The sequence below is a fragment of the Caloenas nicobarica genome, chromosome 5, assembly GCF_036013445.1.
Source record: "Caloenas nicobarica isolate bCalNic1 chromosome 5, bCalNic1.hap1, whole genome shotgun sequence".
NCBI lineage: Eukaryota > Metazoa > Chordata > Aves > Columbiformes > Columbidae > Caloenas > Caloenas nicobarica.
The window spans coordinates 5,085,548-5,100,750 of record NC_088249.1 but is presented as its reverse complement, the minus strand read 5'-3'; the positions used below and the strand labels follow the sequence as shown (position 1 = coordinate 5,100,750).

General features: G+C 51.7%; 3 protein-coding genes across 4 annotated transcripts; 2 read left to right on the top strand and 1 right to left on the bottom strand.

Moving 5' to 3' along the window:
* Positions 1-783: 783 nt before the first annotated feature.
* JKAMP (JNK1/MAPK8 associated membrane protein) lies at positions 784-6,185 on the bottom strand. Its single transcript, XM_065636327.1, has 7 exons — positions 6,112-6,185; positions 5,850-5,941; positions 4,656-4,810; positions 3,150-3,356; positions 2,536-2,717; positions 1,769-1,845; positions 784-1,456 (listed from the first exon to the last, which is right to left on the bottom strand). Exons 1-7 carry the CDS (start codon positions 6,122-6,124, stop codon positions 1,238-1,240), a joined length of 945 nt encoding a protein of 314 aa, XP_065492399.1. The 5' UTR covers positions 6,125-6,185; the 3' UTR covers positions 784-1,237.
* Positions 6,186-6,321: 136 nt separating this feature from the next.
* Positions 6,322-10,623, top strand: L3HYPDH (trans-L-3-hydroxyproline dehydratase). Of its 2 annotated transcripts, none has more exons than XM_065636409.1 (5): positions 6,322-6,911; positions 7,665-7,834; positions 8,134-8,253; positions 9,153-9,290; positions 10,140-10,623. In XM_065636409.1, the coding sequence occupies exons 1-5, from the start codon at positions 6,356-6,358 to the stop codon at positions 10,263-10,265; spliced, it is 1,110 nt and encodes a 369-aa protein (XP_065492481.1). In that variant the 5' UTR covers positions 6,322-6,355; the 3' UTR covers positions 10,266-10,623. The 2 variants fall into 2 exon arrangements, with proteins under 2 accessions (XP_065492481.1, XP_065492483.1); XM_065636411.1 differs by having other exon boundaries at positions 6,334-6,383.
* Positions 10,624-12,694: 2,071 nt separating this feature from the next.
* On the top strand, positions 12,695-14,106 carry GPR135 (G protein-coupled receptor 135). Its single transcript, XM_065636944.1, has one exon. The coding sequence runs from the start codon at positions 12,695-12,697 to the stop codon at positions 13,970-13,972; it is 1,278 nt and encodes a 425-aa protein (XP_065493016.1). The 3' UTR covers positions 13,973-14,106.
* Positions 14,107-15,203: the final 1,097 nt, after the last annotated feature.

Sequence of the window (15,203 nt, the reverse complement as noted above, 5' to 3'; positions counted from 1 at the left end):
GCTGGCTCTGCATGTACTGATGTGACGGCTGTGTAAACGTAGACACAAAACTGTGTGTAGGACATTTTAAAGAAAAATATGCCTATGGTTTGGTCAGAAATGATATTTTTAACATATGACTTTTAAAACCATACTTTTGGAACTGTTCTCTAGATTAATGTGTCTGCAAATTACCTTTTATGCATGGCAGTATAGACAGAATTTGATTTCCTTAAGGAGATGGATTACTTCCTTAATCCCTAAATAAAACCTTACTTTCTCATGCAAGATCGAGCTTGTTTGCAGACTGTATTTAACAGCAGTGAACCTGTCAAGTGGCATTTCGCAGAAGAAAGCTGTCAGGAAGGTGTATCAGATGTAACGATATTAAACCTTCTGTGGAGAATGAGGAGAGCGACATCTCGAGGCAGAGAAATCTTTACCCATACATACCTAACAGAGGCTCCACAGGCTTCGCTGCAGCAAGTGGTTTGCTGACAAAAGGTGTAAGCTGTCAGGAAAATAAAATCTTTTTAGTCAGGGTGTAAGAAAATTAATTTAGTACTACTGTGTAATGATCTCCAGGAAGAGGTCTCCATACATGAAGCACACAGAGCATAAACTATACTTTCTAAAGAACTTCACAACACATTTCCTCTCCTTCCTAGCAGTCAAGAGTAAAGCATCATGAGGAATAAATGAGGAGATGCTCAGCATGTTTTATTTTTTGATGGAAGATGAAAGTCTACAGGATGTTTCAAAAAGATGGACTCAATTTCAAAGCTATAGTGATTTCAAACTGGATCCATCTTTTTGAAACATCCTGTATTTCCACTGGTGGGGGATAGAAGATAGAACTTGATTATACCATAGAGCTTAGTTTTCTCATTACAAGCTCTATTTGTTTTACTGAAAGCCTACTGAAAACCAGGCTCCATTGTTTTATTCAAACAACAAACACCTAAAATGTTGTATTAGGAAATAAACATATACAAGCAAACCACTGTACTAGAATGTGGCACAAGCTTTTTATACAGATTCACAGTGATAAATAGATACAAACACATTCCTTTTGATTTATACCAAATACTTACGAAGAATGCAAAGCACGGCTCTTTAGTATTATACAGTCTCAGAGGTGTTTCACCTAGGTTTGTACATAAATAACCTATTTTAAAACAGAAGTTCCCAAAGCGTAACAAGCACTGAAATAGCTTAATCCAGATCATTAGGACAGCGTCGTTGGCACCGGCTCCTTTTAATGTCCATTTCCACCTTCTGAGAGTATGCGTGATGGCTCAGTGTACTTTGCTGTCAGCAAGTAGAAGAGGGCAGGTGCAGGTACCAAGGCAAGCAATGGCAGGTCCTGCTCAAGCTTATCCAGTTTGGAAATGGAGATGATTCCATAGGCATGGAGTAGCCAGTGGCTGAAGAGGACAACAAGCCTTTTCTTCCTGACAAGAAGATCCTTGAAAGACTTGTAAAACAAACACAGTATCCTGTTAGCATTCAGCCCGTTACCTCGTACCTGATGTTCAAGAGATGTTACAGGTTGTGCAGAGAGACTGTGTGAGGCCTCCTGGGTTTGAGCCCTTTCAGCATAGAACACAGTTTCTCAGTGCACTACAAGAGTAAAGCCTCACAGGAGCTTCCTCCAGCTAAGAGAAGTCATAAAGGAAGAGGCCTAAATGCAGAATACACTGCTGAGAAAAGGTAAGAGACAAAGGGGTCTCTGCTCATTCAAGTATTTTATTTTATGAGATTTAATGTAGGAAACATGTTTACCTACCTCCACTTCAGAAGCAGACATGTACACAGCCAGTGTAACCAAAGACAACACCAGTATGATGTAAGGAAAGGCATAATCTAAAAAGCAAACATTGAACAGATCAGCAGGAAAAGGTATACATTATTTACATTTCAGCAGTGATAATTTTCCATACATAACCATGGGTGTGAGGTAAACTAAGCTCCTATTGCCCACCTCTTATCACATCACATGCACACAGCGGGAGGAGACAGCCAAGTGCAACTAATCAATACTTAGTTTTCCAAATTTAACTTTTGTCAAATGCTATCGATGGGAATAATCCTAGGTGGAGTAACTGGACGTTTAAACCACTAGTTGAGAAAAGAGCAGATGAGAAAAGCTGGCTCAGTGAGGATTTTGTGGCACCTGTCCCCTTCATGTGACAAGTACACTGGAAGCTAAACCAGAGACAGCTGAATTCCTCAAACTTGTACTTTAATCCACCTCTGAACACAAACTCTACCTTAGCAGAAAGTGGAACTAACTCCCTCTGAAGTCAATTAATTCCTCTCCTCGCCCCTCTATTCCCTTTTTGGAAAAGGAACAGTCTCTAGTGGCACCACCAGAGCCTGGTTAGGACAGGGCTACTAATGAGCAACCTTTACAGATAACACTCACAATAACCTTAAACAATGTCCTTATTCTCAAAGCAAAAAGAATGTCATGTCCCTTCCCACTCTCCCCTAAGTCACTTGTCAGTGTGTGTTTATCGGTATGTTTATTAGCGTCATCAGGAGAGAACTCACAGAGCAGGCCTCCTCCAACAGCCTGAAGCACGGTGAGGATAGGGAAGAAGTACAGTGCTGCATAAATACTTTTAAATCGATCAGACTTCCCCAAACCGCAAGCAATTTTCTTAACCAGAAGAGGGCGAAGCAGCATCATTAACACAAGACAGAAGGCATAATATTTAAACACAATGGTGTACCTGGAAAAAAAAAAAAAAATCCTTAAAATGTGCTGATCTTTTTCTCCTGCAGACTCAACTCAGAACCAGGGAATTTGGGGTTGGAATCAGGCAAGTCTAAAGTATTTGCAATCCAAGGGTGTAAAAACAGAACAATGGGCTCACTTTTCCTAAGGGAAATGCTCAAGATGCAGCAAGGGGCAACAAAAATGAAGCCTTATGCTTTATAGCTAGACAGCCTGGATTAAACCACCTTCTTTGGTGACTCAGAAAGTCATCAGGTGCTGCTAAGTGTTTCACACATGAAACAGCTCGATGCACTAAGACATCAGGGATTGATGCCCATTGATCTGAGTTATATCTGACCATTTTTTGCAGCTTTGAGAGGAGGCATGCACAGAAACACGCTTGTATAAAAGGGACAGACAGGAGTACAAAAGCCTTTCCACTCACAGGGGATAGACTGCTTCCTGAGTGCAGTGCACTGTGGTGATGTAGTCAGGACTTGGATTGTAAAGCATTGTGTACCAGTCTGAAAGCTTCTTCACCTTGCAGGAGCGGATATGCAGAGAGCCGACAGGGTCGCTGATGAGCAGTGTAATAATTGCTGCAATGCTGCACTCAAACAAGGCAGTGACATGCTGCAACAGCGCGCTGGAACTGTGGAAGGAGAAAGAGAGGTTTACTACTACTTTGGTAACACTAAAGGAAATCAGAAAAAAAACAACTACGAGGTGGAAGCCCATGTGGTACAGAACCTTCTACAGAGTTAACATTCAGCGTGACCAAGGATAGGACAATGCTGCATGAATAAAAAGTATTTGAAGCTGAATGTGAAAACTAATTTACAATCTCAGATGATTTAGTATGTAAAAACGTGATTGAACAACATTCCAGCTTCTTAAATGAAAGCTTACTTCAGCAAAAGCTCCCTGTCAGGTGAGGGACATTAACACCACCAACCGTTGCAGTTTTGAAGAAAGCAGCAGTGAGGTTAAGACACCTCACGTCTCAGAAGGGATGGCATTGTCACATATGATATAAGCAAAATTTTCAAAGCTGTAAGTCCTTGATAAAGATGGTGTACATATATTTAACCCTCTCAGTCCCCTGTGTTTTAGTGTTTAGTACACTACAGAGTCATTACTTAGAAGTTCCAGTCCAGCACCTAACGGGCACATGAGCTGTGTTTTTAAACCCCTTCCTTGAAGAACCACGCTGACGTAAAGCCTACATCAACTATGCCATAAAGACCAAAACCCAGTACACATATTTCTAAAGAGAAAACTCCAACCTATTCTCTGGTTGTACATGTGCAGCACCACCGATCGGGACCCCTGCAGGTGGTAGGTCTGGCCCAGGAGAGAGGGGCTGACACAATGTGCTGCTCCTGCCCCGGACTCGAAACCCAGTTCAGCCCAGATTGCCACGTGGACTGGGCACCACCATGTGAAAGCGACACAGACCATGTCCTGCAGCAGCAACTGGCAAGAATGTCCTTGCAACAGAACAAGGGGTGATGGTTTTAAACTAAAGGAGGGAAGATTCAGGCCAGACATGAGGAAGAAATTTTTGATGCGGAGGGTGGTACAACACTGGCCCAGGTTGCCCAGAGAGGTGGTGGATGCCCCATCCCTGGAGACATCCCAGGCCAGGCTGGACAGGGCTCTGAGCAACCTGAGCTGGTGCAGATGTCCCTGCTCATGGCAGGGGTGGCACTGGATGAGCTTTGAAGGTCCCTTCCAACCCAAACCATTCTGTGATTCTATAAGAAGGACCCGCAGGACTGACACTTGTAAATAACCCTCCCCTCCAGCTGCTCAAAGCTTATGTGCTACTGCATCAGCTCAACCAAAAGCAGGAACTGCTGGACAGTTCAGTTCAGCATCTCGGATTGATAATTCATTGATACAAGATTTCCATTTTTAAATAACTTATCAGGAGAAGGGGTATACGAACCTCTTTTTTCCCGAATACCATTCAATAAAGAACCAGTGTAAAACCAGAGGAAGCATGGCCATGAAGCCAAGGTACAGCCAGTCATAGCGGTCTGGAGATCCCACACATTCCCGGCAGATTTTGTTGTCATCAGTTCTTTGACCCCTAGGACACACCTACAAAAAGCAGAGACTGCATTCATGAAGCTTTTGAGTACCAATAAAGAACCACTGCAGTTCCTGGGAAAACTGGTGCTGGGGCAAGAAACGTATCAGATTTTTAAAGAGGGGAAATGTTTACCTCAGTAATTTCTCAGTTTACACCGGCCTTGCTCTCTATAGCTCTTGCTTCTTAATATAAACAAAGGTGAAGCACATTTAAAAGGCTTCATCCAAGACTCCCTTTCTCCCTCTGTCTGCCAAGACACCTCTATTTCAGTGTTAAGCTCACTCAACAGGCTGCTCACATCCCCTGTCCCCCAGACTTTCTTGCTCACTGTTCATCCCACCCTCCCTGGACCTTGCTCTGCCTTAGTACTCCAATAAAATCTGTGGGCAGAAAATTTCAGCACAGCTCTCTCTATCATCCCATTCTGTTCCAGCTTTCACAGTCCCTCGTCTTGGCTCTGGTTTAGCACTGAGCCTTCAGCAACTCCTTTGGCATCTTTCTTATGAGGAGAGACTGAGAGAACTGGGGCTGTTCAGCCTGGAGAAGCTGAGAGGGATCTTATTTCTGCTGATAAATATCTCCAGAGTGGGTGTCAAGAGGATGGGACCAGACTCCTTTCAGTGATGTCCAATGACAGGATGAGGGGCAACGGGCACAGACTGAAACAGGAGGTTCCATCTGAATATGAGGAGAAACTTCTTTCCTGTGAAGTGCCAGAGCCGGGAACAGGCTGCCCAGAGAGGTTGTGGAGTCTCCTTCTCTGGAGACATTCAAACCCACCTGGACCGACCTGTGCGATCTGTTCTGGTGACCCTGCGTTAGCAGGTGGGTTGGACTGCATGATCTCCAGAGGTCCCTTCAACCCCAGCCAGGCTGTGATTCTGTGAACGTTTCACGGAGCAGCTCCTGCAGCGGGTAAGGGAGCTCCGCACGCCCTTTGCCGCCCCCCTCTCCACCCGCGCCCCACGGCACGGCGGGGCCGGGCTGCCGTGCCGCCTAAAGCGGGATCCGCACCCCCTCCCGCTGCCCCGGCCGCGCCGCACTCACCCCGCAGTCCCCGTAGGTCTCCAGGGAGCCGTTGACCGCCAGGACGATCCTGCCGCAGTACAGCCCGAGGCAGGCGGGCTGCATCTCCACCGCTGCGGGACAGCGCACCCGCGTCACCGCCGTGCTCCGGCCCGGCCTCACCGCGCACACCGCGGCTCCCTCGCAGCCGAGGGGCACCGAGCGCCACCCCCGGCCCGCTCCAGCCCCTGGAAACCCCCATCCCCGCTCCCAGCCCGGTACCGGAGCCCCCGGCCCGTCCTACCGGCGCGGAACATCCCGGTACCCCGTCAACGGCCCCTCCGCCACCACTTCCGTACGCGCCACTTCCGCTTCCGACGCGGGTGCAAGCTCCACCCCCAACGAGGAGTGGTCATGCGCAGGGGGGCGGGGTTTCTCTGCCATACAGAGAGGCGTGGCCTCGGGAGGTGGGCGTGGCCTCGGGAGGTGGGCGTGGCCTCGGGAGGTGGGCGTGGCCTCGGGAGGGGACGTGTCCCGGGACGCGGACGATGGCGGCGGCGGGAGGCGGCGGTGGCGGTGACCGTGACCGTGACCGTGCGGAGCGGCGGCTGCCGCCGCACTCGCCCTCGGGGCTGGTGCTGCAGACGGTGGAGATGCACACGGGCGGCGAGCCGCTGCGCATCGTCCCGCGGCTGGAGGCGGTGGAGGAGGCGGTGGCGGCGGGGGGGCTGTCGCTGCTGTCGCTGCGGCGGGAGGTGGCGGCCACGCAGGACCACGTGCGGCGGGCGCTGTTGCAGGAACCGCGGGGCCACGCCGACATGTACGGGGTGGTGGTGGTGCGGGCCGAGGCGGCCACCGCCGGCGCCCACCTGGCAGCGCTCTTCATGCACGGCGCCGGCTACAGCGGCATGTGCGGCCACGCCGTGCTGGCCCTCGGCCGCTTCGCCCTCGACTACGGGCTGGTGGCAGCGCCCAGCTGCCCCGAAACCGCCGTCCAGCTGCGCTGCCCCTGCGGGCCCGTCACCGCCTTCGTGCCCTGGGACGGTCGCCGCAGCGGCAACCCGGTCCGCTTCCACAGCGTGCCCGCCTTCGCCGCTGCCACCGGTGGGGACTGGGGCCACTGCGCTGGGATGTGGTGGGGTTTGGTGTGTTCAGTTTCGGGTGCCTCGCTATAGGAAAGACATAGAGGTACTAGAGGGAGTTCAGAGAAGGGGAACGGAGCTGCTGAGGGGCCTGGAGCACCAGTGTCATGGGGAGCGGTTGATGAAGCTGGGGCTGTTCACTCTGGAGAACAGGAGGCTGAGGGGAGACCTTATCACTGTCTACAGCTACCTGAAAAGAGGTTGTAGCATGGAGGGTGTTGGTCTCTTCTCCCAAGTAACAAGTGATAGGAGGAGAGGAAATGGCCTCAAGTTACACCAGGGAAGGTTCAGATTGGATATGAGGAAAAAATTCTTCATGGAAAGGCTTGTGAAGCACTGGAACAGGCTGCCCAGGGCAGTCGTGGAGTCACCATCCCTGGAGGTGTTTAAAAAACCTATAGACAAGGTTCTTAGGGACATGGTTTAGTGCCGGAGTTAGGTTATGGTTGAACTTGATGATCTTGAGAGTCTCTCCCAACCAAAATGATTCTGTGGTGGCCTGGCTGAGGGACATCTGGCAAATCCCAGTTCCGATGTTCCTCAGAGGCCGTCAGGGATGGTGTAAAGTCCCACATGCCACTTTCTGGCATCGGACCACTTAAGTCATCATGTATCCCCCACCTTCCTTGTGCTTGGCTGGGTTCCTTGGCTCTGTGTGAGAGCCCACCGCTCAGCATAGTTCCCCCTCATCACCACCCTCCCTTTCTCTGCCCAGACTTGGCTATCGACGTCCCTGGTCACGGGAAGGTGGTGGTCGACATTGGCTACGGTGGCACCTTCTATGCCTTTGTAAGCGCCGAGCAGCTGGGCCTTGATGTGTACACTTCCAAGACCAGAGACCTTGTCAATGCGGCGAGCACGGTGACGGAAGCGGTGAAGAAACAGGTATGGCAGCACGCTCTGGTACCTTAACATGTTCCTTGCACCAGCCCATGGCCCTTTATTCCTCTGAGGGGGTCCCATCCTTCCAGCCCCATGTTGAATTTCAGAGTCCTCCTTCAGCCTCACAAGGGCGCAAGAAGGAGTTTGCTTTCCTGCTGCTGCAGCCGTCTCTGTTGCTGTAGAAGCAGAGGTGGGAATCCAGCGCTGTGGCCTCGTCCCCTTCCTCTGGTCTCTTGAAGAAGCTGTGCTGCAGACTGCCCAACTGCTGCACGTGTTGTTGAACCCGTCTGTGTTTTTCCCAGTTCAAGTTTCATCATCCTGAAAGCGACCTGGCTTTCCTCTACAGCACCATCCTGACAGATGGGAAAGATGCCTTTAGTGAGGAGCCCACCACCAACATCTGCGTGTTTGCAGATAAACAGGTACAGAAATGGGCTCTTCTCGGACACAAAAGCCACCAGCTTTTTCCTTTTCCCTTCTTATATCCTCCACAGAGTTGAGGGGCAGTTCTGTTTCTTCTCGTTTTGGGCAGCAGCGATCATTGCTTCTGCTACAGTGATGTCTCTCAAGAGCTGAGTATCACTTAACACATGCTGTTTTGGCTCCTAGTGACAGAAATACTTCTGCACATCCTAGATGGTGGCATTTTAAAAAGGTTCATACCCATGCCTCGTAGCTGGGAATTTCCCAGGAGCTCAGGGGCTGAAGTGTGACCCCAACGTAGTGCATGTCCTCAAAGTCTTAATTTGGGGAGCAACTGCTGGGGATCAGCAGAGCAGGAGAGAAAAGAAGGGGTGTAAACTTCCATCCTTGTCTGCAGTAGATAAGATATCACACAAATAGCAGGTGAAGTTTCGGTTGGACTTCTCAGGAGTGGGGAGTGTGGAGCATTGAACAGACTTCCTGGGAAGATGGCCAGTGCTCTATTTTCAGAGGTTGTAAAAACCAGGCTGGCCAGCAGCTATCTCAATTAGTGTAAGGAGAGCTGATCCTACCTTGATGTGTGCGAATGGGGAAGGGTCTTTGCCTGTCTTAGTCCTTTTGCTGTGATGCTGGGAAACTCTAAAGTGCTCCCCAAGTAGCCTCAATATTTATTAGATCACTCATCTCTACAAGTTTGCCAAAGCTGATCACAATCCAAAAGTACCCCAAACCTGCTTATTTTGTCTTCTCCTTTGTTATGTATCTAGATTCTGCATAAAACCCTGGCCTAGAGGGGTTTCCGCCAAGTGCCGTATAAAGGTGGCAGAGAGAACTGAGGGGAGCAACATTGTTTTCTATTAAAACCCTAGAGCTGGTTCATCTTCTCTTCCGAATGTAGGTTGACCGAAGTCCGACAGGTTCGGGAGTGACTGCTCGCATCGCCGTGCAGTACCATAAGGGTCTCATCCAGCTGAATCAGACCAGGACCTTTCGGAGCAGCACCACGGGGTCCTTGTTCACCGGGAAGGCAGTGAAGGCAAGTGGTTTGTGCTGGATTTTCCCCCTGTCTTGAGGTCTGCTGGAAAAGTGCTGTGGCCTTGGCTCGGTGGAGAAGCAGAAAAGCCTTTCTGTGTCTGAGGAAGGGTGCGTGGAAGGAGGGAGGTGCCTGGGGGTCTTGCCTTCCCACAAGCCTCACGCTTCAAGATTTTTTTATTAGAGAAACAGGTAACAGTGATACCTTGTTCTGTTGCGTGGCTTCTCTGCAAATCCTCTCTCAGCCATCAGGAAAGGACTGGGGTGAGAAAGAACCGCTGATATAGATGAATCAGTCTTGTCCAATCTCAATAGCAGCTAAGGGTGGATTCCTGATTTAGTCCCCTCTTCCCTGCTCAAAAGCCGAGCTCTTTGTTTGGAGATGTAGAAGCTGGATCTGTGCACCCAGGTTTCCAGGCTCAGCTGTGGGATCTGGCAGCACGTGGCTGTGAAGGTTTGGACATGCCCCAGGGAGCTCTTGGGCTTTGGCTGCAAGCGGCCACCAGCTTGTCGGCCTCCTTTGAGGCAAACCCACGCTGTGGCAGAGCAGGGGCTCGCGAGCTCAGAGCGGGGGCAGCAGCATAGATGGGGTTCTTAGGGACATGGTTTAGTGCTAGAGTTAGGTTATGGTTGGACTCGAGGATCTTGAGGGTCTCTTCCAACCACAATGATTCTATGATTCTGTGAGTGGTTGTGCAGGCGTGGAGCTCATGCAGGCAAGTTGAGGTGGTAGAAGGGCTGCTGCACACTTTGGGATGTCCCTGCCTAAGTGACAGGTAGCACTGACATTTTGTGGGGTTAGGAGAGCAGAGAACCTCCTGTCGCCTCTGTCCTGATCCTGATCCCTCTGCAGGAAGCCAAGTGTGGGGACTACAACGCTGTTGTTGTGGAAGTCTCAGGAGAAGCCTTTTACACCGGTACAGCCACTTTCACTGTCGAAGAGGAGGACCCGCTGAAACACGGCTTCGTCCTCAAGTGACCAGAGCCACTGGGCAGTAGCAAAGTCTCACTAATGCTGCTGCGCTTCTCCTACCCATGCCTTTCTGTTCTGCTTCTCCACACGGCTCGTCACAATATGCCAGAGCAACAGGAAGAAACTTTGGTGGTGTGACAGCATCTGCCGTGTTTGAAGATAACAGGCTGTGTTCCTGTGCTGTGATTAGCATATTGGGTACAATGTGATTAGCGTATATGGGCTGCTCTGAGAAGCCATAATATTTTTCCTCTTTTTTAAAATAATTTTTCACAGAAAATGGAGAGCTCTCTTCAAATTTATGTGCCTTCTCTACATCTGCAAATTACTAATTTCAAAGCCAGATTCCTATTAAACACCAGCTGAAAACACTGCCTTTCTCCTCTTGTTTTTACTCCCAGAGCTCATTTCCAGGACTCTGCCGAGTGCGTCACAGCTGTTGGTTTGGATTTCCTGCTCTTGCTCGATGCCTTCTGCTCAGCCGGTCATGCTGCTCTTTGTCATTCCTTGCTCAGGCCTGTCCAGACATTCCCTTCCTCACTGCACTCGTTTTATCCCTGCTGGAGCCTCCTGTGTCCCTGGGGGTGCTGGATGCAGGTATTTGCTCAGAACTTCTAGCATACAGTCCTGTCCATGCCACGCTGCTTCCCTAAACCTTCCTCTCTTGTGTTTCTCGGACCATTGGCTGCAAATAGCCCAGGGTTGACTTTCAACAAGGAGCAGCTGTTGTCGAAGGTCTGAGCCATTATGACCTTTGATTGCTAATTATTTGCTGATAATTTTGTCTCAGCCCAGGGACAGCTTGCGCAGCAGAGTGCAGTCAACACGTGCATTACCAGAGTCCCTCAAGGGAGGGTTGCCGGTGGAAAAACCAAACTGAGCCCTGGGCTGTAGGCAGGCTTTTGCAGTGGCAGAAGCAGAGCTTCAAACTGCTTGGGGTCTGTAATTTCCACTGTGTCTCTGAACAAGATCACGTTCAGATTTATTGAAGACACTCGTGGGAGTGTGCCTTGTCAAAACGAGACGTGAAAATGGTCATCTCCCAGTGGCTCATGCAGCAGAAGGGAGTGAGATACGCTGGAGAGCATGGAAAAGGTTGGCGTGGAAAAGCTTGAGAGGAATTTCTTCTGGCAAACTGAAAATTATAACTTTGGAACAGGAAGAAGTAAAAGTCCCCATGTTGCGGGTGTGGCTGCGTTGCCAATGGAGGTTTTCTAGGCTGGTGTTTGGGGCTCTTGCTCCCAGCTTTCCTGTAACCCCTGGATAAATCCCGTACAACCTCTGGCCTGAGGGAGCAGGAGGTGACAGACACATCCTCTGCAGTTACAGGAGCGAACTCCTCTGTGTGTTTTAACCTTCTCGGCATCTCCCTTGTGATCAGCCACCCCAGCCTGGCTCCCGGGGAAGAGCTGCAGCCGTGAGTGTCAAAGTGCAGCACAGGAAGGTCAGAAGCTCTTGGGCTCTGACTCTTGATCTCATCCTTCATCATCTATTCACCATCCCCATCCCTAAGAAAATTTTAATGTAGGAGCAGGCAGTTCCAGTATGGCTGGGAGCAGGGGGACAGGGTCCTGCTGCCTGTTTGGAGTCCCTGGCCTGACCCTTCAGCTTGTGAGACCCCAGCCCGGAGAGTGTGGGGGGTGGTCCTGGCCTCTGCCGGAGTGTCTGGGGGGAGCTGGACCCCCTGTCCCTTCGTGGTGGTGAAACGAAGAAATAAGCTTAACAGCAGAGTCAATTATACTGTCAAGCAGCATTCTTTATTTTATCGGCACTGGGGAGCTCTGGGGATCATCCTCCATAAGTGCTCCAGCCACTGGACACTCTTGTGTTGCTTATATTCACATGATTTTTACATATTAATTACAATTTTTAGAAATTTTTAACATACAGTGTATCTCTACTAAGAAATAATTGATGATGCTAGTTATAATTGTTTGGTTTCTTACCTACATCTATTAGTTATTAGTTAACTGTAAGCTAAGCACTCCGCTTCTAAACAATGTATTACTCAATCTTCTGTCTCCCTCCTGTCGTGCAGAAGGGTCTAAAACGTGAAAAATATCCCTTCGTTTTGCAGGTGGTCAGAAAGCATTTATCTCATGTCAGTTGGTTAACGATGGGTACGTCTTTTGTAATCTAATCACAGCGTACTTGAATTTAGCAGCTTCTCTCCAGTGGGGTACAAGGCTGCGAGGGAAGAGGGGCTGTGCAGACCCCTCCCCGGCTCCGGGGTGAGTCTGACACCGCTGTGGTGCGCGGGGTCCCGGCCCCAGCCCGGCGGTGACTCCGGGGGTCTCCCGGCCCCGCCGTTGGGCTGTGTGGGCGCCGCTCCCCCCCCGGGCCGGGCCGGTTCCCCGGGCAACGGCGGCCGGGAGACGTCAGCGGCTGGCGGGGCGGGCGGGCAGCGCCTCTGCAGCCGCGGCCCGGGCCGGGGCATGAGGCTGCGCATGGAGCCGGCGGCGGCCGTGCCGGGGAACCTCTCCCGCGGCGGCGGCGGCAACGAGAGCGGCGGGGCGGCGGCGGGGGCTGCGGTGGGGTGGTCGGTGGCGGCGCTGGCCTCGCAGGCGCTGGCGCTGCTGCTCATCTTCGCCCTCTCGGCGCTGGGCAACGGGGCGGTGGTGCTGGTGATCGCCCGGCACCGGCAGCTCCGCACGGTCACCAACGCCTTCGTGCTGTCGCTGTCGCTGTCGGAGCTGCTGGGCGCCCTGCTCTGCCTGCCCCTGGCCTTCCTCAGCCTGCTCAGCCGCCCGCCCGGCACCTGGCTGTTCGGGCAGCGGCTCTGCCTGGCCAGCGCCGCCCTCCACGCCGGGCTGGGCATCGCCGCCACCCTCACCATGGCCCTGCTCTCCTTCGACCGCTACTGCGCCATCGTCCGCCAGCCCCGACACAAGATGGGCCGCCGCCGCGCCGCCCAGCTCCTGGCTGCCGTCTGGCTGGCCGCCCTGGCCCTGGCCGGACCCTGGTACGGGCTGGCGGGCGAAGGGCGGCGGGAAGCCCGGCCCGGGGCGTACCGCTGCGTCTACGTGCTGCCCTGGGGCTCCTCGCGCCTGGGGCCGCCCTACGGCGCGGCGCTCATCGTGCTCTGCTACCTGCTGCCCTTCGCCCTCATGTGCTTCTGCCACTACAACATCTGCCGGGCGGTGCGGCTGGCCGAGAGCCGCGTGCGGCCCCTCACCACCTACGGGCACCTGCTGCGGGCCTACGGGGAGATGCGCACGGCCACCACCGTCCTCATCATGATCGTCTCCATCATCTGCTGCTGGGGGCCCTACTGCATCCTGGGGCTGGCGGCTGCCGCCGGCCACCTGCCCTTCTCGCCCACCATGGACGCCGTGGCCAGCGGGATGGCCTGGGCCAACGGGGCCATCAACCCCCTCATCTACGCCGCCCGCAACCCCAACATCTCCATGCTGCTGCGGCGCAGCCGTGAGGGCGGCTACAGGACTAGGAACAACGTGGCAGCCTACCTCTCAGCCCCAGGCCACCGGCCGGAGCCCCGGAGCCGGGCTGACCGCGTCCGGGAGCGCTATGTCAACCGGCACAGCGGCCCCCCAGGCAGTGCCCCGTCCTCCTCCAGCCCGGCAAGCGGGGGAGAGGTGGCCATGTGGGCCTGCAAGAACCCCGCTGTCCTCTTCTGTCGTGACGGGCAGCCGGACACCATCTCTGAGGCCACCTTGCAGGCCAAAGCGGACACCGTCGACACCAGCCTCTGAAGGGGTGGGTGACCAGGATGGAGGCATCAGGCCCTGGAACCATCTCAGTGAGGAATATACGGAGGGCCCCGGTGCTCGGAGCTCCTTGCAGCCAGACTACTAGAACATCAGAGAGATGGGACTGCGTGAGCCACGGTGTGATTTCTTCTCTATTGTGTGAGCTCTGTCTTGGTGACCCAGTCTGTGAGCAGCGAGAGATCCATGGGGAAAGGGATTCCCCCTTCCCTTTCGGCAGCTGACACACTGGTGATAGCTGCTGGGCACAGCCAGTGCAAGAGCTTGACTGCAGGAACAAACCAGCAAGTGTTCCAGTCCTGCAGAAAGTGCCACAGCGGAGCTAAGAGGCAGCCACACAAATACAGTCCAAACCCACTGACTGTGTGAGCTGTTTGTTAAGTGCCAAAAAAGCAATTGAAAGCTGAGCACTGGCAGCTGGAAGACGCTGTGAAAACACCACACTGTGAAAACTGCATCATGGCAGGAAAATGCTGCTTTAACCCATTATGTGTGGAAGTGCCAATAGTCAAAAAGTCTTGGACTGTGGGACAGGCTAAAAAAGTGATCTGTTAAGATGATGGGTTTTTTTCCAGACTACCAAGCATAACAAAAGAGTAATTGTTGTGACAGGGAACATGTGTGTTACTGGGAGGAATGGAAAGGAAGATGAAACCTCAGTTGTCATAATTTCAGCAGTGTTGTGTTTTTTTTTTTTTTTTTTGCAGGTACTGTCAGCTTAAAATACTATGAATATGAGAAATGAGAGAATGGGAGTTCTTCAGACAGACTAAGGAAAAGGGTGTGGGTGTAGACTGTAGTATCATCGAGTTTGTGCACAAGATGTATGTTTTCTTTTTGAGCTCATCCGAAGTGCTTCACATCTCTAAGAATTTAACCATGTTTAGAGGAGCCATTCAAGAGAGGTATCTGAAAGGAGGGGTAAAGCAATACCATGTGCTCTTCATGGGCTCTTAAGCATGTGAAAACGTGTATGTGCAGAGAATAGATGTTGTACTGATGGCAGGAATCCATCTGGAGTATAATATTTGAAAACCAGCTGTCTGCCATTGAAAAAAAAAAAAGGAAAATAACACAATGCAAGTGCAATTGCATGATATAAATTCATCTGAATTTATTCAGGATATTCTTTTTGTCCAAAGGCCTAAAGCCTTAAATTAGTATTTTGAATCAGAATCTAAGATTGGGCCTTTATCTTTGCCAGAGTTAGATGTGA